The sequence below is a fragment of the Nerophis lumbriciformis genome, linkage group LG14 (genome assembly GCF_033978685.3).
Source record: "Nerophis lumbriciformis linkage group LG14, RoL_Nlum_v2.1, whole genome shotgun sequence".
Taxonomy (NCBI): Eukaryota; Metazoa; Chordata; class Actinopteri; order Syngnathiformes; family Syngnathidae; genus Nerophis; species Nerophis lumbriciformis.
In genome coordinates, this window is record NC_084561.2 from 28,796,519 (window position 1) to 28,821,461 (window position 24,943).

The 24,943-nt window shown below is 39.1% G+C and overlaps 1 protein-coding gene across 2 annotated transcripts in view; it reads right to left on the minus strand.

Annotated features, from left to right (window-relative positions):
• Positions 1–678: 678 nt before the first annotated feature.
• Positions 679–24,943, minus strand: part of dnai3 (dynein axonemal intermediate chain 3) — a 43,806-nt gene continuing 19,541 nt past the window's right edge. The window contains exons 12-22 of one of the 2 annotated variants that reach the window (XM_072914726.1): positions 23,163–23,282; positions 22,605–22,678; positions 21,486–21,636; positions 21,089–21,179; positions 17,108–17,190; positions 14,540–14,600; positions 13,639–13,781; positions 13,241–13,448; positions 12,950–13,041; positions 6,191–6,298; positions 679–1,559 (exon numbers count right to left, since the gene is read on the minus strand). In XM_072914726.1, the coding sequence (XP_072770827.1) occupies positions 1,443–1,559; positions 6,191–6,298; positions 12,950–13,041; positions 13,241–13,448; positions 13,639–13,781; positions 14,540–14,600; positions 17,108–17,190; positions 21,089–21,179; positions 21,486–21,636; positions 22,605–22,678; positions 23,163–23,282 (1,248 nt within the window). In that variant the 3' untranslated portion in view covers positions 679–1,442. Of the gene's footprint in view, positions 1,560–6,190; positions 6,299–12,949; positions 13,042–13,240; positions 13,449–13,638; positions 13,782–14,539; positions 14,601–17,077; positions 17,191–21,088; positions 21,180–21,485; positions 21,637–22,604; positions 22,679–23,162; positions 23,283–24,943 lie in introns of both variants that reach the window. The other variant, XM_061976358.2, reaches the window with a different exon arrangement.

The following is a 24,943-nucleotide window of genomic DNA, read 5'->3' on the forward strand; positions in this document are numbered from 1 at the left end:
TTGAACATTAGGAAGCTGTTTGAAAACTGTAATCAGAATCAGAATCAGAATAGTTTTTATTGCCATTGTTTGAGAACGGGTTTACAAACTAGGAATTTTTCTTGGTGCAATCGTGCAACATAAAACACATATAACATGTAAGTAGTAGCCAGGAACATGTTAAGACCGATCTGACCTTTGAACTCAGCTACCTTGACCATATAGGACAAAATATATTTTCCTAAATGTATTACTTTTACCGGTACATGTACCAACTTTACAAGGTCTACAACAAAATTATAGAGACTAAAATGTAGAACGTACAGTCTTGAAAGAAGGACATCATTTGAATGAGAAATAAAATAACACATTATTCAATTTGCCAGTTGGTTTGTTGTTCAGATATGCTAACAGGAAGAAGTTAAACAAACAGAAGGCGACCAACATACCGGTAAACACATTTTTTTATTTTAATTAACAGTTTTATTGATATAACAATGTTATTGTTTCATTTGTCATATGCAAATTATCATCACACCAATAAAGGCCAACATGCAGCACACTACAGGAAACTACTCACCTAAATCAAGATGAATGGTTTTTTGACTTTTACAACACGTTTAGGGCCACAGATCCTCTCATCATAGTGAAAGCTGCTCATCATATATATATATATATATATATATATATATATATATATATATATATATATATATATTAATATTATTTATAATATACTATAATAATATATCAGTATATATTATATACTGTATATATAATATGTAAATATTACAGATATGTTATATTTTAGATTGCTACTATGGTACATTTTTAGTCTACTTAATACCTGCATTATCATTTCCATCCTTACCCTGTCCATCCATTGAAACTGAGTTACTGTGTGGAACGATTTCCTTTGTGGGTCAATGAAGTTTGTCTGAGTCTTAGTCTATCAACAGCATGTGATGGTCTGGGAATAATAACTTTATATATTGGAGAGGCCTATCAACAACAGATAAACATCATGAAATTAAAGCAGCCTTAAAATTACTTCCTTCAAATGTCAAATGTTTGACAAAGCCCAGGCTCTAACATTGAAGAGCGATGAAAAAAAGAACACTACTGGATCACATTGCCCAGAAACCAAATCTCACATCTGTGGCTGTGGGGATAAAAATACACTGGTGACCACTGAAGCCCCAAAAGAGGGAATATTGATGACATGATGAGTCAGTTTGTTCGTTTTTGGAACTGTATTATTTTCACGTTTAGGTCCACATTTGTTGTAAAATATAGCTACAGAAAACTTTTGTAATACACATTTTAGTGTTGAGATATGAGAAAATTTAAATGCTTACAATAAATACATATACATTTTCCAAAGAACAATTACTGTCTGTGTTGTATCTAGAGGGCATGTGAATAAAAATAGTTTAGTGAAACAAACCATGCTGCCCACCATGCTATGGTGTCAATCCCATGCCTTGCAGGACGTTCTCTTCTAGCACTAGAAAATCATCGTACTCTTTCATCTCATCTGCTTCTTCTTCTTCTGTGGGTGACCCCGGCTTCTCAGTCGTCTTTGAAAAAGAAAAATGAACCCTTTGAACATGAGGCATTTGTATAACGCTGTGTCACAATCACACTGATACTTTTCCCCCCTATGGAAAATATTCTTCTGACACTGTGTTATTCTGTGTTATTTATTGAGAATAAAAAAACAAAACCTAAAAACTCGGGATGTGTTCCGATCGAAAGTACGTGATGGCCATTAATGATTCATTCCTGTTTATAGCTAAGCTAACTTGAAGTGACACCGATAAATAAGTGCGTAGTAAACTTTAAGAAGTGTAAATGGAACTGTGTTGCAGCAGAAACTAAGCAGCTATGAACAGCAACTCTTAGTGTGTCAGTATTGTTGGAGACAATGCACAATATGTTAAAGGAAGGTGGATCGATCCATAAATTGGTGGTGTCGATACCAAGAGTAGTGTCAGTATATGATCGATACTTGAGTTATTAAGTCTATATTTTTGTTGTTTTCTAAATCATTTTTGTTGTTGTTTTAGTTATGATTACAAACCCAGGGAATACGTCCCTGGACACAGGAAGACTTTGAGGGCAAATTACAAATGATTTAAAAAGGTAGTAGATATATGTTGTACAAAACCCAAAACAAGTGAAGTTGGCACGTTGTGTAATTCGTAAATAAAAACAGAATACGATGATTTGCAAATCCTTTTCAACTTATATTCAATTGAATAGACCGCAAAGACAAGATATTTAATGTTCGAACTGAGGAACAAATTGTTTTATTTGCAAATAATCATTAATTGGCACAGGGGCATTTCTACCACTGTGTTACGTGGCCTTTCCTTTTAACAACACTCAGTAAACGTTTGGGAACTGAGGAGACCAATTTTTGAAGCTTTTCAGGTGGAATTCTTTCCCATTCTTGCTTGATGTACAGCTTAAGTTGTTTAACAGTCCGGGGTCTATGTTGTCGTATTTAAGCTTTGCGTATTTTACGTATTTGCGCCACACATTTTCAATGGGAGACAGGTCTGGACTACAGGCAGGCCTGTCTAGTACCCACACTCTTTTACTACGATACCACGCTGTTTTAACACGTGGCTTGACAATGTCTTGCTGAAATAAGCAGGGGCGTCCATGATAACATTGCTTGGATGGCAACATATGTTGCTCCAAAACCTGTATGTACCTTTCAGCATTAATGGTGCCTTCACAAATGTGTAAGTTACCCATGCTTTGGGCACTAATACACCCCCATATCATCACAGATGCTGACTTTTGAACTTTGCACCTAAAACTATCCGGATGGTTGTTTTCCTCTTTGGTCCGGAGGACACGGCGTCCACAGTTTCCAAAAACAATTTGAAATGTGGACTCGTCAGACCACAGAACACTTTTACACTTTGCATCAGTCCATCTTAGATGAGCTTGGGCCCAGCGAAGCCTGCAGCGTTTCTAGGTGTTGTTGATAAATGGCTTTAATTTGCACTTACAGATGTAGCGACGAACTGTAGCTACTGACAGTGGTTTTCTGAAGTGTTCCTGAGCCCAAGTGTCTGTTTTTGATGAGGGATCAAAGGTCCGTAATATCATCGCTTACAGTGATTTCTCCAGATTCTCTGAAACTTTTGATGATATTACGGACCGCAGATGGTGAAATCCCTAAATTCCTTGTAATAGCTCTTTGAGAAATGTTGTTCTTAAACTATTCGACAATTTGCTCACGCATTTGTTCACAAAGTGGTGACCCTCGCCCCATCCATGTTTGTGAATGACTGAGCATTTCATGGAAGCCGCTTTTATACCCAATCATGGCACCCACTTGTTCCCAATTAGCCTGTTCACCTGTGGGATGTTCCAAAAAAGTGTTTGATGAGCATTCCTCAACTTTCTCAGTCTTTTTTGCCACTTGTGCCAGCTTTTTTGAAACATGTTGCAGGCATCAGATTCCAAATGAGTTAATATTTACAAAAAATAACAAGGTTCCAGTTTGGACGTTAAGTATCTTGTCTTTGCAGTCTATTCAATTGAATACAGGTTGAAAAGGATTAGCAAATCATTGTATTCTGTTTTTATTTACGATTTACACAACTTGCCAACTTCACTGGTTTTGGGTTTTGTCCATACAAATTCACATACATACTCACATACACACAATTTTACATACATACAGTACTGGCTGTCTTGAGTTTCCAATAATTTCTCCAACTCTTATTTTTTTGTGATAGAATGATTGGAGTACATACTTGTTGGTAACAAAAACATTCATGAAGTTTGGTTCTTTTATTAATTTATTAAGGGTCTACTGAAAATGTGACCAAATCTGCTGGGTCAAAAGTATACATACAGCAAAATTCATTATCAATTTTGGTGATGAAGAAAAGTTACAATCAAATCAAATTAGCTTCATGGCATGGCCTCTTAACTTCATGTGAGTGAGTATGATTGACGACACCTGTTGACTTCTCTGAGCCCATTTAAATAGGGCTGATGTGATGCAGTCATTAGACTCAGTTACAAACGCGACAATGGGAAAGTCAAAGGAACTCAGCACAGATCTGAAAAAACGAATAATTGACTTGAACAAGTCAGGAAAGTCACTTGGAGCCATTTCAAAGCAGCTTAAGGTCCCAAGAGCAACTGTGCAGACAATTGTTCGTAAATATAAAGTGTATGCCACAGTTTTGTCACTGCCACGATCATGAAGAAAACGCAAGCTATCACCTGCTGCTGAGAGAAAATTGGTCAGGATGATCAAGAGTCAACCAAGAACCACCAAAAAGCAGGTCTGCAATGAATTGGAAGCTGCTGGAACAGGTGTCAGTGTCCACAGTCAAGCATGTTTTGCATTGCCATGGATTGAGAGGCTACCATGCAAGAAGGAAGCCCTTGCTCCAGAAGCGACACCTTAAGGCTCATTTAAAGTTTGCTGCTGATCACATGGACAAAGATAAGACCTTCTGGAGGACAGTTCTGTGGTCTGATGAAACACAAATTGAGCTGTTTGGCCACAATACTCAGCAATATGTTTGGAGAAGTGAGGCCTTTAATCCCAGGAACACCAAGGATACTGTCAAGCATGGTGGTGGTAGTATTATGCTCTGGGCCTGTTTTGCTGTCAATAAAACTGGTGCTTTACAGAGAGTAAATGGGACAATGAAAAAGGAGGATTACCTCCAAATTCTTCAGTACAACCTAAAATCATCAGCCCGGAGGTAAGGTCTTGGGCGCAGTTGTTCCAACAGGACAATGACCCCAAACACACGTCAAAAGTGGTAAAGGAATGGCTAAATCAGGCTAGAATTAAGGTTTTAGAATGGCCTTCCCAAAGTCCTGACTTAAACCCCATTGAGAACATGTGGACAATGCTGAAGAAACAAGTCAGAAAAACAACACATTTTGCACCAATTTTGTCAAGAGGAGTAGTCAAAAATTCAACTAGAAGTTTGCCAGAAGCTTGTGGATGGCTACCAAAAGCGCCTTATTGCAGTGAAACTTGCCAAGGGACATGTAACCAAATATTAACATTGCTGTATGTATACTTTTGACACAGCAGATTTGGTCACATTTTCAGTAGACCCATAATAAATTCATAAAAGAACCAAACTTCATGAATGTTTTTTGTGACTAACAAGGTTGTGCTCCAATCACTCCATCACAAAAAAATAGGAGTTGTAGAAATGATTGGAAACTCAAGACAGCCATGACATTATGTTCTTTAGAAGTGTATGTCAACTTTTGACCATGACTGTATATACACACATACGTGTATTAATTCATTAATACATGCATATGCGCACACATTGGTACTTACCCACATACATAGACAAATACAGTACATACATACACACTCACGGTACACACACACATTCACTGTGCAAACATACATATACACATACTGTACATATATACAAGCACATATGCATACATGCAGTCATGCATATAATCAATCATTTACTTTAGTAATGATTTGTTTTGCTAAAAAATTGCATGTAATATAAGAAAATAAGGAACTAGTTTAAATATTGTGTTGATAAGTTTACAATGTCAATAGCACTTACCATACATACATTAAAAAAGTTAGAGTTAATACATGTGATCAGTATTGGTCGGTATTGGTATCAGCATCAAAAAACCCTGATTGGGACCACCCCTACAAAAAAAACTGCAATCAATAGTTTTTTACCATGTACTGTATGTCATCAAGTACAGACAGTAAACAATTCTGTTTCTATAATCAATAGACAAATAAATGGGCTCTCCTGTATCAATGTTTTTTTTTAAATCGTGTCTGGCTTTGAATAACTATCCACCCATCCATTCATTGTCTGAATTTGACTTCGGGCACTAGCTGTGTGGTGCAAACCGGACTGGTCCCCAGCCTATCACAAGACACATATACTCAAACAATCATTCCGCTCACATTCAGACAATTTCCAATCAACCAAACCTGTTTTCGGTATGTGGGCCGAAGCTGGAAGACTCAAGAAAACTCACGCGTGCGTGAGGCGAACTTGCCAACTCCACACACTGTGATGGCCAAACTAATAGCCACACTGAGCTGGTGCTCACACTTAGGGGGGTTATTATCTGCCAGATTGTTGCTGTTATTCAGGTCATCTCTTTAGTAAAATATTGTAGCGCACACCAAAACTACAGTCAAGAATATGAATCTCACCACTTTCTTCCCTTCAGGTGCTGGCTGGTTTTGCCACAACTCTCTCCTCCTTAAAAGATCATTCAGCCTCTCTTGCTGCTGCTGAATGCATTTGCCCATGTTCACCCTCTGCACACATATGCAGGAGAAATTAAACGGTTTGAAAACAAAATAAAGACAAACAAGGTTGCAGTAAGGAACTTCTGGGCGACTCAGCAGAGAGCACACAAAAGCTAATACAATTAATAACAGAAGAAATCAACAAATTAAAGAGATGGTTTGACAAAAACAGGCTATTCAGTAACAGTAGAAGAGAAAGTCAAACACAAATACAAATAGACGAAGTAGATATCGAAAGAGTAAAATAAATCACATTTGTGGGTGCAATAATAGATGAAGAAATTAACTAAAAATGTAATATAAAAACATGCAACATAAGGTGGCAAGAAATATTTTTAAAAAGAATAAAGCAAAATATGTTCTAGACCAAAACTCACTGTACACTCTTTACTGCCCGCTAGTGTTACCATATCTAAGTTATTGTGTAGAAATATGGGGAAATAATTACAAAAGTCCACTTCAGTCACTAACCGTGTTACAAAAAAAGGTCAGTTAGAATAATACATAATGCTGGATACAGAGAACATACTAATCCTTAATTTTTAAAACCCAAAATATTGAATTTCAATGATTTGGTGCATTTACAAACAGCTAAAACTATGCACAAAGCAAATTATAACCTGCTACCCAAGAATGTACAACAGGGCTGATTCTCGGCAGGCATATATGAAGGGGCAGTCAGAAATGTGAAGGGGGCATCATGTGTACACGCTATTCCATCATACTCACACACTTTTTGTTTGTGCTAATACAGTACTAACATTGCCTTCTTCATAAAATGTTGTTGTTAGCTATAGTATCGGCCTGACTTAATAAAAACCAAATACCACACACTAAACAGCAATCTATAAAATAGCCTGTACTATTAGTGGGCGTGTTGCGTGTGATTTACAAGGACTGTATGTACCATTGTAAAGTGGTGCAGACCGCTTTATTTACAAACCCCGTTTCCATATGAGTTGGGAAATTGTGTTAGATGTAAATATAAACGGAATACAATGATTTGCAAATCCTTTTCAACCCATATTCAATTGAATGCACTACAAAGACACGATATTTGATGTTCAAACTCATAGACTTTTTTTTTTTTTTGCAAATAATAATTAACTTAGAATTTCATGGCTGCAACACGTGTCAAAGTAGTTGGGAAAGGGCATGTTCACCACTGTGTTACATCACGTTTTCTTTTAACAACAATCAATAAACGATTGGGAACTGAGGAAACTAATTGTTGAAGATTTGAAAGTGGAATTCTTTCCCATTCTTGTTTTATGTAGAGCTTCAGTCGTTCAACAGTCCGGGGTCTCCGCTGTCGTATTTTACGCTTCATAATGCGCCACACATTTTTGATGGGAGACAGGTCTGGACTGCAGGCGGGCCAGGAAAGTAACCGCACTCTTTTTTTACAAAGCCACGCTGTTGTAACACGTGCTGAATGTGGCTTGGCATTGTCTTGCTGAAATAAGCAGTGACGTCCATGAAAAAGACGGCGCTTAGATGGCAGCATATGTTGTTCTAAAACCTGTATGTACCTTTCAGCATTAATGGTGCCTTCACAGATGTGTAAGTTACCCATGCCTTGGGCACTAATGCACCACCATACCATCACAGATGCTGGCTTTTGAACTTTGCGTCGCTAACAGTCTGGATGGTTCGCTTCCCCTTTGGTCCGAATGACACGATGTCGAATATTTCCAAAAACAATTTGAAATGTGGACTCGTCAGACCACAGAACACTTTTCCACTTTGCATGAGTCCATCTTAGAGAGAAGCCGGCGGCGTTGCTGGATGTTGTTGATAAATGGCTTTCGCTTTGCATAGTAGAGCTTTAACTTGCACTTACAGATGTAGTGACCAACTGTATTTAATGGCAGTGGTTTTCTGAAGTGGACCTGGCAGGCCCAAACGCATTGTGAGGGTTTGCTGGGAACGTCTGGCAGAGTCTCCTGTCAGAGAGAGTTTCAATTCCCACCTCCGGAAGAACTTTGAACATGCCACGAGGGAGGTGCTGGACATTGAGTGGACCATGTTCCGCACCTCTATTGTCGAGGCAGCTGATTGGAGCTGTGGCCGCAAGGTAGTTGGTGCCTGTCGTGGCGGTAATCCTAGAACCCGTTGGTGGACACCGGCGGTGAGGGATGCCGTCAAGCTGAAGAAGGAGTCCTATCGGGTTCTTTTGGCTCATAGGACTCCTGAGGCAGCGGACAGGTACCGACAGGTCAAGTGGTGTGCGGCTTCAGCGGTTGCGGAGGCAAAAACTCGGACATGGGAGGAGTTCGGGGAAGCCATGGAAAACGACTTCCGGACGGCTTCGACGCGATTCTGGACCACCATCTGCCGCCTCAGGAAGGGGAAGCAGTGCACTATCAACACCGTGTATGGTGAGGATGGTGTTCTGCTGACCTCGACTGCGGATGTTGTGGATCGGTGGAGGGAATACTTCGAAGACCTCCTCAATCCCACCAACACGTCTTCCTATGAGGAAGCAGTGCCTGGGGAATCTGTGGTGGGCTCTTCTATTTCTGGGGCTGAGGTTGCTGAGGTAGTTAAAAAGCTCCTCGGTGGCAAGGCCCCGGGGGTGGATGAGATCCACCCGGAGTTCCTTAAGGCTCTGGATGCTGTGGGGCTGTCTTGGTTGACAAGACTCTGCAGCATCGCGTGGACATCGGGGGAGGTACCTCTGGATTGGCAGACCGGGGTGGTGGTTCCTCTCTTTAAGAAGGGGAACCAGAGGGTGTGTTTCAACTATCGTGAGATCACACTCCTCAGTCTTCCCGGTAAGGTCTATTCATGTGTACTGGAGAAGAGGCTACGCCGGATAGTCGAACCTCGGATTCAGGAGGAACAGTGTGGTTTACGTCCTGGTCGTGGAACTGCGGACCAGCTTTATACTCTCGGCAGGGTCCTTGAGGGTGCATGGGAGTTTGCCCAACTAGTCTACATGTGCTTTATGGACTTGGAGAAGGCATTCGACCATTTACCCCTGGAAGTCCTGTGGGGAGTGCTTAGAGAGTATGGGGTATCGGACTGTCTGATTTTGGCGGTCCGCTCCCTGTATGATCAGTGTCAGAGCTTGGTCCGCATTGCCGGCAGTAAGTCGGACACGTTTCCAGTGAGGGTTGGACTCCGCCAAGGCTGCCCTTTGTCACCGATTCTGTTCATAACTTTTATGGACAGAATTTCTAGGCGCAGTCAAGGCGTTGAGGGGATCTGGTTTGGTGGCTGCAGGATTAGGTCTCTGCTTTTTGCAGATGATGTGGTCCTGATGGCTTCATCTGGCCAGGATCTTCAGCTCTCGCTGGATCGGTTCGCAGCCGAGTGTGAAGCGACTGGGATGAGAATCAGCACCTCCAAGTCCGAGTCCATGGTTCTCGCCCGGAAAAGGGTGGAATGCCATCTTCGGGTTGGGAAGGAGACCCTGCCCCAAGTGGAGGAGTTCAAGTACCTCGGAGTCTTGTTCATGAGTGAGGGAAGAGTGGATCGTGAGATCGACAGGCGGATCGGTGCGGCATCTTTAGTAATGCGGACGTTGTATCGATCCGTTGTGGTGAAGAAGGAGCTGAGCCGGAAGGCAAAGCTCTCAATTTACCGGTCGATCTACGTTCCCATCCTCACCTATGGTCATGAGCTTTGGGTTATGACCGAAAGGACAAGATCACGGGTACAAGCGGCCGAAATGAGTTTCCTCCGCCGGGTGGCAGGGCTCTCCCTTAGAGATAGGGTGAGAAGCTCTGTCATCCGGGGGGAGCTCAAAGTAAAGCCGCTGCTCCTCCACATCGAGAGGAGCCAGATGAGGTGGTTTGGGCATCTGGTCAGGATGCCACCCGATCGCCTCCCTCGGGAGGTGTTTAGGGCACGTCCGACCGGTAGGAGGCCACGAGGAAGACCCAGGACACGCTGGGAAGACTATGTCTCCCGGCTGGCCTGGGAACGCCTCGGGATCCCCCGGGAGGAGCTGGACGAAGTGGCTGGGGAGAGGGAAGTCTGGGCTTCCCTGCTTAGGCTGCTTCCCCCGCGACCCGACCTCGGATAAGCGGAAGAAGATGGATGGATGGTTTTCTGAAGTGTTTCTGAGTCCATGTGGTGATATCCTTTATAGATTGATGTCGGTTTTTGATACAGTGCCGTCTGAGGGATTGAAGGTCACGGTCATTCAATGTTGGTTTCCGGCCATGCCGCTTACGTGGAGTGATTTCTCCAGATTCTCTTAACCTTTTGATGATATTATGGACCTTAGATGTTGAAATCCCTAAATTTCTTGCAATTGCACTTTGAGAAACGTTGTTCTTAAACTGTTTGACTATTTGCTCACGCAGTTGTGGACAAAGGGGTGTACCTCGCCCCATCCTTTCTTGTGAAATACTGAACATTTTTTGGGAAGCTGTTTTTATACCCAATCATGGCACCCACCTGTTCCCAATTAGCCTGCACACCTGCGGGATGTTCCAAATAAGTGTTTGATGAGCATTCCTCAACTTTATCAGTATTTATTGCCACCTTTCCAACTTCTTTGTCACGTGTTGCTGGCATTCTAAAGTTAATGATTATTTGCACAAAAAAAAAAGTTTATCAGTTTGAACATCAAATATGTTGTCTTTGAAGCATATTAAACTGAATATGGGTTGAAAAGGATTTGCAAATCATTGTATTCCGTTTATATTTACATGGAACACAATTTCCCAACTCATATGGAAACGGGGTTTGTAAATGAAGATTTTGCGTGAACTATACGGCAGGGATCCCCAACCTTTTTTCCCACCAGGTTTAATGTATGCATTATTTTCACGGACCGGCTTTCCACGTGTGGCAGATAAAAACAGCAAAAAATGAGCATGAAAAATCAACTCACTATAACGCTGAAGTTGTGGGAGCGCTGGGCGTGTTTCTTTGCAAATATATGGTCCTCGGCACGTTGATAGCATAAATTGTATATCAGTGTTTCTTAAACATCGGGCCTTTTTTTTCAAGTTGTGTTTTACTGTACTAACTAACCAAGAGTCATCAGTTTCCCCTGTTCTTTTAAATTATATTTATTTAATTGTGTTCTCTGACCAGTAAGCATGTAGACACTTGGAGCGTAAGGAATTTCACTATGACGCAAATAATGGTAGCCTACATATTCCTTTTCATCACTGTTTAAACAGTAATAGCAAAAGCTCTTTTCGACTAAACAGCTCATTTTGACAGAACACCTGAAGCAGCAAATACACACAGCTTTGACTTACAATTGAGTAGATGTCACCATCGAGGGCTCGCCTTCTGATGGCGTCAAATAGCATCAAAAATAAAGTGTGTCCTCTTTACTTTCTCCCAGGTGTTAACATATTGCAATGTACAACATATTAAATCATCACTTTTTTGTTTTGGTGCTGCGGGTGAAAAAATAAACTTCCTTATCTCACAATGAAAAGGATCTGATTGGCTCTCATTTGCCGCTAACCTCCTACCTCTCTCATGTTGTACGCTATTAAATAACTTTTATTGGATATATTCCGAACTTGTCCCACCCAATTTCAAGACGAAATTAAATATGATTGGATTTTGTTTCCGACAACTTTTAGTCTTGTTTTTAATTCGTCGACACTGGTTTGCTGAGGGTGGAGGGAGGGGTGTGTGTGTCTGTGTGCGTGCGGACTCGCGAAACATGACACAGGTGATGGACAGAAAACCGGGAACATGACATCATAAGACGAGAGGTTATCAAGTGGCCACGGATCAGTTTCCACATCTGCGGTCCCTTCCAAGGTTTCTCATTGTACCCAATGGGTTGAGTTTTTTCTTACCCTGATATGTGATTAGAACCGAGGATATCTTTGTGGTTTGTGCAGCCCTTTGAGGCATTTGTGATAAAGGGCTATATAAATAAACTTTGAAGAGTGTGGTAGCGTGTCCCCTTTTCAGTGTATTTATCAACGACTGCAGCTAATTTTGTCAACTTGTAGTACATTCATTTTGTGGGTATATTAAAATGTACTTTTACAACTTCAAACATTTTGATTTGAGGGTTGCAAGACATTAATTTAAGGGAACTCTGCCCCCTCTTGCCCCTACGTAGAGCCGGCCCTGATGTACAAACATTATTCTTAATATAAGAGGAGAAATATAACCTCCAGAGAAAAACTTAAAACATTTGTATGCACGTACAACACTTAAGACCTACAGCATATCAGTATGAGGTACTAAATTATGGAATGAATTTAGCAAAGAAGCCAAACAATGTACTAATGGGATTCACTTTAAGGGGCTGTTTAAGCTTCAAGTGTTTGTAAAGTACAAGAATTACGGAAAACATCATGAACTTATTGAAAATCAGATATTATTCATCTCATTAATTGAATAACAACTGACTTACCTACTACTAAACTATTTATGAAGAGAACTGTTGTATTAAGAAGGAATTAATGTATATTGTGTACAAATTAAGAACAGGAAGAGAACATATGTGTTGTTGGGAAGTAGAAAAGGAGTAGGATTAAAAAAGCTTTGCTTCTTCATACTCCGTTTTGGACATGTTAAGAAAAAAAAATCTAAGTCAAAATATGTAAAATATGTGATGCATCATATTGAAACTGTATACATGTTCGATTTTAAACTTCAACCAACCAACCAAATGTGTGATCCAGTATACTTCATCAAGAATCATCAATACGTCAGCCTTACCTCATTTCTTGGAGCAATGTAGTAAACAGGCGGAATTTGAAATACACGGACTATTCCAACATCGTCAGCCACAGCCAGAAAGTGCTGCTTTGCTGTAGGCACAAAGATATACAAATAAACTTCCAAACATAATTGAGAAATTAACAAACTCTACCAGAAGGTTGTTAAGTGTAGAGTTTTTCTGTGTAGATCTTGTAAATTTAACTCTAAATTGTGCATAGGTGTGAATCTAAGTGTGTCTGAAGTGATGTTGCTTATGAGAGTATATAAATATGTCTCTCCAAGACTCACAGGAGACAGTCCATGGTTTGATGCAGGTTATTTTGCCATTAGTCATGTGCTCTTGCACGTGCACAGCTTCTCCAGTTTTCTCCAGTAAGTTCCACACCTCAATTTTTCCATCTCCTTTACCAACAAAAAAAACTGCTGGCCGGGTCAAAGACCAGCATGCCACTGTACAATGCCCCTCCAAGGTCGGCATCAGAAAAAGAGGGCCGTCCTGAAGGTTGGTTAGCAAACATGTAGAAATAGGTCAACTTTAAAAGTTTAGTACAATCTTATGTGATTAAAAAAACATTTGCTAATACATTTCGTTTAAATGCCCTTTGATGTCTATTTTCAGTCACAATCCAGGGCAATGAACCAATAGTTAAAAGCCTTTGTTTAGTTAAAATTTAAATTATTTTTACCAACACTCCCTCCTTCCATATGGCAATATTGCAGCTTCCGTATAGTGAAGTTCCAGTCAAAACGATGTCTTTAAAAAAGGGTGAGCGGTCAATTGTATTCACCAAGCAGGGATGGATTCTAAAACTACAAAGAGGTTTGGGATCTGGACAGACAGAAATAGTTGGTGGTTAACATTTAGAATCATGTGTTTTACTGAGTTGTAATGAACTAGTTCATTAGTAGAGAGTATAATTACAGAGGTACCTTGGTTTTTGCACAACCCACTTTTTGTAGGAAAGGTTTTTTCGTTTTTTTGTCTCGGTTATCATATGCCCAAACATTGCACCTTACAAACTAATCCATTTACCTGTGTATCTTTTCGCATAATCCAATGTAACTCAGTTTTGTGGCATTATCAATACACTGTATGAGTCCAATTATGTTCTTAACATGTCTTTGTCCAAAACATGCCTTTGTTAGCCTGCTCTCAACTCCCAACCATGAGTATATAGCTTCAAAATAAGCCAGCATGGAGCCAAAGAAGGTTACAAGTGTCATCACTTTGATAAAAATGTTGAGAAACACTACAGAATTCTAGAAAAAACTACAAAGATGGCTTCAATGTATCTCTCTCTCCATTCCCCTTCTCCATTTCCACTAGTCGCCGTCTTAGCCAACAAGAGTAATTTCTATGTATTTCAATTTTTTTTCCTGAAAGTACATCTTCAATAATTCTCTATAGAGTGTAATACTATTTTTGGGTTTCTAGAATAGAATAATTATATGTGTACTATTATGAACGATTTGCTCTGCATTAGACCTTTCTGAACCGAGGTACCACTGTGTAATATATAGTGACAATAAAACTTTCCAATTTGCTGTAGTTCAATTTAATTGTTCTTGACAAGCTTATTAACTCACGAATTAGTTGATCAAGGTCATTTTTCTCCAGTTTCCAGTCAGTGTAAACAATCTCCCCATCCTAGACACAGAAATATACATTAGGTTGGATGAAATTCATTTGGGAGCACATTTTTTCCAAAGAGAATAAGTTGTCCAAAGAAAAGCCAATTAAAATAGTGCAATACGTGGACAAATCTTATGCCACCATTTGCTTAAAGTTTTTTCATGACCTTTTTCACAGCAGTCATTTTGATAAGGAGTAGTAAACAATACATATTAATACTCAAAAGTGTTCAGTTATTTTGAAAGTATGTAACAAACTCAAAAAGCAGTATGAGAAGAATCAAAGTTTATTTAATCTTGCACCCTTTCCATATTTCAGATGTTACAGATAATCTGTTCACATCCTATATTTGTTTTTACAAAATAACTTGTGTCTCCATTTTCTTTTCTCTACAAACGGGAAGAAGACATGGTTGAACATATCACAAAAAAAACAGGACAGATTTTTACCAAACTTTGAGGTACATAATCTAAGGTAGTACCCACACAATACTGTTGAGAGCCTGGATAAAAATGTGGCTCATAGACTCATAAAATTTCAATTTCATCAAATGTTTTACACTTGGCAAGAGATTTAGCGCTCCTTTTTAGATTTAGCTTTAGATTTAACATTTAGCGCTCACATTTAGATTAAATATTTACATTAAACATTGAGATTTATATTTAACATTTAGGTTTACATTCAACATTTACATGTAAATTTAAAACTAAATCCGTCTGAACTTTATACTGAGGTAATAAGTTAGTATTGCAGCGAGAAACTTTCTTATCATCGGCATACATCAACTTTAAAATAGCATCTTAAAGCGAAACATGAACGTGAGGATGGCATCGCTCGCATAAATGCTACATGGACAGCAAACAGATCACAACAAACTTTGCTAGTGGCAGTTTACCTGCATTCACCACAGATCCGTTAAAAACATTATTTTCTAAATGGACAGCTTGGCGAATTTGTTGCCAAATCTGGCGACTTTCCAATGCTCTTGGCGACCTTTGGTGGTATTGGAGACTTTTTTGTTTCTTGGAGACACGCAGCAGTACTGTCCTCAACGAGCTCTGAGCCTCTTCCCAGTTCCAAAGCACTTGCAGCGGTTATTATTTGCAGTATGGAGATCTGTACCTACTACCTACTTTGCAATATTTTTGCAAAGACTTTAAAAGTCTGCACTGAATTTATACTATACTTTTTGTCACTAAGTGTTGAGCAAATCAATGACTTGCAGTTCAAAAAACGTTTAAGCATATGTTATTTATGCAAGCAATTAATAACCGGTAATTAATCATAGTAATCACATACACACACATATATATATATATATGTTTACTATTTATATATACATACACAAACACATATATTTTTTAACCTTTAGGGCTCCCCTCAAGTTTGGTCCCGGGGACCCAAGATGGTGTCAGTCATAAAAATGTTATATATAATGTTATAAATAAGTTGTTTTTTTTCTTTTTCCAATGCTTAAAACACTAAGCATGTGTTTGAGGTCTATCTGTCAATATACGTTTTTTTAATGCTTTATGACCCTTTTGTCAAACCTGTTTTTTATGGCAATAATAAAGATGTGCAATCTTTCCACTAAAAAAATTAAACGTGGAAAATTTGATGTGAAGTATTTGGACAATAATTCATAACACCATTGATTCATTATTATTTTTTGCGCAATGACCACTAAAATTCTTGGGGCTCTATAAAAGGACAGTAAAAAAGATAAGTCATACATTTTCTTTCCTTTCAACACTAAGTCTTTAGATCAACTTCAGATCTGTCGATTATAAGTTTTTATTATTTGTTATGCTTTTTGTCAAAGAAAACTTTTTTATGCCAAACACAGAAAAAAATTGTGATGTATCATGTTGTAATAAACTTAAACGATAAACCAAAAGTACTTAGAGCCTTAAATAGGTCAATAATTCATAGCAACTTGATTTGATTCATTATTATTTTTTAGCAATCATAGCTTTAAAATAAAAATAAAACATATTGCACAGCAGCTTTGTTATTAGAGTCAACATTGCAACTTTTACTTGTTACATTTCCTGTTTGCTCTTTTATTCCACTTTTTTTTTTTTTGTAATAGTATTTCATTATAATATGCCCTGGGCCGCACTTTGGACAACCCAGCACTAGTTAATGAAGAAGCAGTGAAGGATGGAACAAGGCGGAACTAAAGAATACAAATTAATAATGTAGAACCGGTGTGCTGGCCAGACAAGGAACACAAGGTTTATGTGCCGCAAAAACACTGAGACTAAACGGGAAATACTACTAAAACAAGACAGAAAATTAGATCAAACAGGAAAATAAAGAACCAAAAAAGTCCAAACTGTCATGTAAGATCATGACATAGAGACAGCATTCACACAATGAGGTTCATTTTGCCAATCACATAAGATCACTTTGGACAAAAGAAAGTTATTGCCCCAAAAAATTATCATCAAAGACAGCTACACTGAGGATGAATATTCAGGAATGTTTACCCTTGTTCCAATATAAATCTTGGTATTTACATCTTCCAGAGCTGCAAGGCCTTTGCCTGAGGGCACTTGTAGTTGGCTGTAGTCTGGAATTTCTCCAGGGTCTTCAGCAATTTCTTGATAAATGAAAACATATGTTAAAATGTCAGAAAAACAAGCCATTTTTCGCCTTTTAACGTTTATTAGTATTTTGTAAAATGTAATTTAGCAAGAAAACATTGAAGAGGGATGTAAAACTACATACATTTCTGCATTTGGCTAGGTAATCTTACCTGGTGAGAAAATGTTTGTGAGGAAAAGAAAGTTAAGAGGTAATGGTCATAGCAACAGTGGTATGATGTAGCCAAGTGGATGATAATGCGAACATGATGGGACAGCTCTCCATTACAAAAGCCAAAAAGTCGGAGACAAGACAGGACGGTTCAATTACTCCATTGCTGTTGTCTTTACAGTTCCTTTTACTGTACTCAACTAGATTGGTTCTTGAAAGTCCGATTGCATTACTTAATCTCATATCTTCCCAATCTACTTCCCTTGGTTGTGACGCTGGTACAGATCTTACAATAGCCCCTCAATTACTGTAATAGATTGGTTCTTGAAAGTATGATCGTATTACCAAATCTCATATCTTCCCAATCTACTTCCCCTGGTTGTGACGCTTTTACAGATCTTACAATAGCCCCTCAATTACTCTAAGCAGTGGAAAGGCCTTCTCAGCTGGCCTACACAGTATTAGAAGCCCATTTACTGTACCTACATTTAGGCTCAAAGCTAGCTTGCCTGCGGGTTAGCCGACCACTCCTGACGATTTTGAACTGTTCTGGAAATGTCCGCCATGAAATGTATTTGTAGGAAAAGTCTGACACCAGGGTTTCCCGTATGTAACTGATTGTGCTGCGACGCCACAGCAAAATTTAAGCCACAGAAGCTGTTGTTTACGTTAAAACAAACTAAACTGATATAACGTAATGTAGCCTCCAGAAGAAGTCAAAAGTCTGACGCTATTTTTAGCTTTCATTGCCAATCTTATAACAACCGGCCCAATTCCAACGGGTATTCCCTCCCGTGCAAACACTTTTGTCTTTGTACTTCCCCAGACACGCAACAACACTATCTCATTTTTGGCCAATCCCCTTTTAGGCACGGACAGTGTGTTCACGATCATGGGAACAATGAACATCAAATCTAAACCACACACACTTAAAACATTACCACCAGCAGGTCATTACACTATGAAGGTATATATACATAGCCAATTATTTGCGCACTACTGACTAGTGATTCACCAAAAATTTGGCTGCCGAACGAAGAGTTTGATCACTGAAAACAGCTCTGCCGAAACCGGGTGTTGTGTCCCTTCAAAATGTAAACAATGTCTGCGATTTGGATGTAACTTTGATCCATCCAAGATATACTCGCATACAGCTATCTACAAAATGTGCAAGTCCTAAGACAGTGGCTTATATATACCTTCATACTGCAATGGCCTGCTGGTGGTAATGTTTTAAGTGTGTGTGGTTTAGATTTCATGTTCATTGTGCTGCGATTAGGTGGCGACTTGTCCAGGGTCTACCCCGCCTTCCGCCCGATTGTAGCTGAGATAGGCTCCAGCGCCCCCCGCGACCCCGAAGGGAATAAGCAGTCATACTGCAATGGCCTGCTGGTGGTAATGTTTTAAGTGTGTGTGGTTTAGATTTCATGTTCATTGTGCTGCGATTAGGTGGTGACTTGTCCAGGGTCTACCCCGCCTTCCGCCCGATTGTAGCTGAGATAGGCTCCAGCGCCCCCCGCGACCCCGAAGGGAATAAGCGGTAGAAAATGGATGGATGGATGTGCAGCGCCCCCCGCGACCTCAAAGGGAATAAGCGGTAGAAAATGGATGGATGGATGGATGGATGTTCCCATGATCGCGAACACACCGTCCGTGCCTAAAAGGGGATTAGCCAAAAATGAGATAGTGTTGTTGTGTGTCTGGGGAAGCACAGAGACAAAAGTGTTTGCACGGGAGGGAATACCCGTTGGAATTGGGCCGGTTCTTATTATAATAAGATTGGCAATGAAAGCTAAAAGTAGTGTCAGACTTTTGACTTCTTATGGAGGCTACATTACGTTATATTAGTTTAGTTTGTTTTAACGTAAACAACAGCCTTTTTGGCTTCAATTTTGCTGTGGCGGTGCAGCACAATCAGTTACATACAGGAAACCTTGGTGTCAGATTTTTCCTACAAATACATTTCATGGCGGACATTTCCAGAACAGTTCAACATCGTCAGGATTGGTCGGCTAACTTGCAGGCGAGCTAGCTTTTCTTAGCCAGGAAAAGGGTATGTTCGCCACTTTTAGTTGTGACTAGGATTACACAGATGTAAATACTATGGCTGTATCAACATCTGATCAATTTCCAAAATAAAGTCAGTCATCTTGAGTATTTTTTATGTTAAGTATTAAATACTGCACCTGTCAAAGGGGGCTATATATTCACCAACCTATTTTCAAAAGTTTTCTATTGAAGCTTAGTAGATAAGGTGTGGTGTAGTCCAAGGAAGAAACAATTAGATTATTGATGATCAATGGTGCAGATCCATACAGCACATACCGTATTTTCCGCACTATAAGGCGCACCTAAAAACCACAAATTTTCTCAAAAGCTTACAGTGCGCCTTATAACCCGGTGCGCTTTATTACGATTCATTTTCATAAAGTTTCGATCTCGCAACTTCGGTAAACAGCCGCCATCTTTTTTCCCGGTAGAACAGGAAGCGCTTCTTCTTCTACGCAAGCAACCGCCAAGGAAAGCACCCGCCCCCATAGAACAGGAAGCGCTTCTTCTTCTACTGTAAGCAACCACCCGCCCCCGGAAGAAGAAGAAAAAACGCGCGGATATCACCGTACGTTTCATTTCCTGTTTACATCTGTAAAGACCACAAAATGGCTCCTACTAAGCGACAAGGATCCGGTTCATAAAAAGACGCAATCTCTCCATCCGCACACGGATTACTACCGTATTTCACAGCAACTGATATTCCTGTGAACCGCACTGTGGAACGGGAGCACGTACGGTGAATATTCGCACCACAGGGAATGAGAAGTCATCCTTCACTGTGGTTCTAGCTTGCCATGCTAACTTCCACCCATGGTGATATTCAAAAGGAAGACCTTGCCAAAAGAGACCTTTCCAGCCGGCGTCATCATAAAAGCTAACTCGAAGGGATGGATGGATGAAGAAAAGATGAGCGAGTGGTTAAGGGAAGTTTACGCGAAGAGGCCGGGTGGCTTTTTTCACACAGCTCCGAAGGCGAACACACCTTCACTAAGACGGGCAGACAGCGCCGGACGACATACGCCAACATTTGCCAGTGGATCGTAAATGCCTGGGCAGATATTTCGGTCACAACTGTGGTCCGAGCTTTCCGGAAGGCAGGATTCACAGAACTGCTGGACAACAGCGACACTGACTCCGATGACTTCGACGAGACGGAACCGGCCATTTTGGATACCACGCTTGCGCAACTTTTCAATTCGGACACCGAAGACGAAGAATTCGAAGGATTTACGAATGAAGAATAACTTCAGAAGGTGAGCGCTATGTTTATTTTGTGTGTTGTGACATTAACGTTCGAGCAACATTATGTTGCTATTGCTCTACACCATTTTGAATTTTACTATGTTTGTGATTGCACATTTGCGTACATTTTGGGACAGAGTTGTTAGAACGCTGGTTTTCAATATATTATTAAAGTTTGACTGAACTATCTGACTGTTTTTTTGACATTCCCTTTAGCGCAGCGTAGGCGCGGCTTATAATCCGGGGCGGCTTATTGGTGGACAAAGTTATGAAATATGTAATTCATTGAAGGTGCGGCTAATAATCCGATGCGCCTTATAGTGCGGAAAATACGGTAGTTGTTTTTAATGTCAATGAAAAAGTTATGGACATTACACCCACCTGTGCAAAATCTGCACTTTTGACATGATACAAATAAATTCATCTGCCAGAAATTTTGAAACCATTACCTGGGATTGTAGTGTTATTACTGGTATAGTAGTCAAGGCTGAATCTTAAAGGGGCATATTCACCACCGCGCTCCATGTGTACTAAAGATACCTAAAACATAAGAGGAAATGTCTATGTGACAAAAATTACTTATTAAAAATAAAGCACCTTCAATCATTTTCTTGCTAGTAAGGCATACAAACCATTGAATACACCAACTGGGACTTTGTTGTTATTGCACATGAAAAAGTATATGAATGTGAATAAAATGTTTGAGTTGAGCATATATACCTATTGAAGTAAAAAAATAAATAAATAAAAGTCCAGTTGGCTGATGATAAGAAAGTCAAACGACATTTTTGCTAATACACATTAGTATTCTATAAATGAGTAATAAATAATTGCCTGCTCTCGTACCTTGAACAAGGGTTTCCATGTCTTATCCAAATGTTTGAAAGGGTTGTTGTCACTGTAATTTGCCATTTGCGGCTCAGAATCACTCTGCTTCTTGTCTGATGCTGTCTGGCGTAGCTGTTTTGGCATTCGTATATCCCAGAACATAAAAGATCTTTCAAAAAGATGACAAAGGAGCAGTTACATATATGTTACATAACTGAATTATCATAACTGGAAAAAACTGAACAAAAACAAATTTACAAAATTATAGTATCTATATATGAAAGGTATTATTATCATTCAACAAAATATTAACAATGTGTTACCCAAACCAAATTTGACAGCAGTAAACATTTACTTTATTAACAAAGACTGGCAAAATAAAATGTCCTACTTGTTACTGTACTGTATACCATAATGTCTCTAATATCATTGCAAAGCCTGTTTACAATTGAAAGTCATTTTTAAACTTTGGAATTGGTCTACTGTAACTACATAGTTTTGCTTTAAATGTAACATAAATATGACATGGTATTGTTCAGTCTATAATTTTATAAATGTTACGTATATACACGTTTCTGTCAAATCTTACCGCTGTATTAATTTGTTTCTGCATTTATTCAACCTTAATCTGTATTTTAATTTATTCTCTGTCAAAAACAGCAACTACAGAGTTGTTCAAACTCACTCTAGCATCTTAAGTGCAGGAAACGATGAAAAGACAGAGGGCAAAACCCGGGGAAAAGTGCACTGTGAAAGACAGACAAAGCTAAAATTGCAAGACGCATAAATCAACAAAATAAAATGGCAATGACCGTCCAACTGATGACAATGGGCATTAGAAACTTTATGATTAGCAATCACCGACAAGTGAGCCACCTAAGTGCTAATCAGGAACAGGTGAGGAACCAGCGCTCAAAGGCAGGTACAGGAACAGGAAATTAAACGAACCAAGAAGAGTATAAATATACACCAAAGCAATGAAATAAAAACACATTAGTTCATCTGTTTTGCGGATCATGTGAAATTGCTGAAATGGAGGATTCATAAATAAATTGTCCCTATTCCTTTTTGGACATGTTTTATTTTATTTTATTATTTATTGCTTCATATTTATCAGAATATTTTTTGACAACTTACCCATCAGGAGAGCAGGTAATGAGCTGAACGGAAATATTGTATTTGTTCTCCACTGGCATGCCTTGTGCAGTTACCTAAAAATAGCACAATCAGTGTTACAAAATCAACAACATGCAGTGTGCGAGATAATTTTAGAAATGGTGACAGTGTGCATGTCGCACCTCTGTGTATTTGTTAGAGACCAAATTATATCAAATTGGCCACAATACTTGAAGGTCAACAGATGCAGACCAAGCCAAAGTGTTGTTAAAGTAATGTAAGGCTTGTATTATTTGATAAACATTAACCCAATGCATCCAACTGGGAAACAATTAGCTAATTAGCTAATATTGCGGCACTATATAATAAAATACGTGAGTAGCATATTTACACACAACAGAGCACCTAAATCTGAGCAAGTTTGCATTTATTATTAGAAAATATCAAGCCAACTTCAGTATCAAAAACACATCCCTAAAGACAGGCTGGTCAAGAACCAAATCCTTCAAAACCAGAATGTGATCAGGTGCAGTAAATACACAGTCTCTCCCGGTCACGTACAGTACACATGTCTCATACCTCAAATGTTTGAGGCAGCCAGTGGACGTCTGTAATTGGTCCTGTGTGGCTGTTCTCCACTCCAGACATTGCACTGTAGCGCACAATAGGGACTTTATTGTCTTTGTTATCTTCAAGGTCCTGCAGTAGAGATAAATAGGAATACATTCTGTGCCCACATTAATTATGAATATGCATGTCATCCCACCCATGTGCTACACCCTTGTTTCAATTATTTAAGGCAGGAATGGAAAATTGAAGTATTTAAAAAAGGAACTGCACTTTTTTTTGGAATTTTGCCTATTGTTCACAATCATGACGACGGATCTGTTTTTTTTTTTTTAATGCATTCTAACTTGTAAATAAAGATAAATAAACGTCTGCTTACTAGGGAGCTAATAGAAAGTCCTCTATTCTGCCCATAAAACCCAATAAATAACCATCCAAAAAGCGCCAACAATACTCCATTTACAGTTCGTGACTTGAATATTAACCAAGTATTAGTGATATTATTATAAGAACTAATGCACACAAACTACCGTACTTATTAGCTATTTATAGCTGTGCCGTGATCACAATCTTGTGTGCCTGTATTGATACCATCCAGTTGTAAGCTGCTTTCTTGCTTCCTTGCTTTTGGAAGTTTATTGTAGATCATAAATTATGCCTCTCACCTGGATTGTAGAGGGATGAGGACGTATTCCGACAAGTTGGTAAACTTTTGAGAGCTACTTTAGACCCGGAAATGGCAAAGACAACATGAAAAGATGCTTGAAATTAATTGAATAGAATAGAATAGAATAGAATAGAAAGTACTTTAATGATCCCTGGGGGAATTCAGCACCACAGTTCGCTCACAATAAACAATAAACACTTAGGTATTTTTTACATGTGAATAATATAAATACAGTCTATTATACAGCATTATTCACATGTGAATAATATAAATACAGTCTGTTATACAGCATTATTCACATGTAAATAATATAATATTATGCGCCGTATATTCTTAAAATGATCAAAATACGTAAATATAAATGTAATGACAAATTACCACATTACATATATACTTAATAGTGTCTATATAAAACCTTAATTGATGTGTTTGGCTGTTTTTTTAAGGGCTTGTATATGCAGAATAGAGTGACTCCCATAGGCTCATTTGTAAGCAGACTTTTGATTGCATTTATTTGCTATTTAGAATGTGTAAAAAAAAAAAAGAAAAACATGTGTTCTTGTCTTACATAAGCATTGTGAATGATAGGCAAAATTAAAAAAAAATGTGCAGTTCCCCTTTAACTTCATTTTATGACAAACGACCACAGCTTCCTGTAACTTTCCACACCACTCAATAATGAATTAAATAAAGTTTTGTTTACACCACAAATAGAGAATCTGATTTGCCTGTGTGTTATCTTCAGGGAAAACCTGTGGCGGTAGTTGGGGGTGGAGGGAAGTGGGTCTACATAACAGCTGGAGTGTGTGAGCTGAAGCTGTTTTTGGAAATGAAGAGTAAACAAGGGGAGAAAGAGAATAGAGGTAGCCACAAAGAGAGGGAGTGGGGAGAGAGATGGAGACAGCTGGTCCACTGTAAGGACAATAAAACACACAAAGCAAATGTGGGCAGATGTGTCTGTTTAAATAAAGCAGCCAAGGTTAAAAGTGGTAGTGGAAGCCATACACTGAGTGACAGAGCTGTTTTACCATTTGGAACGTTTCAGCGGAGTATTTGGTGTTTAAAAGACTTGTCCAAATTCATCTCCAGAGACAACCCTTGGAACTAATATTTCTGTTTCTCCTAA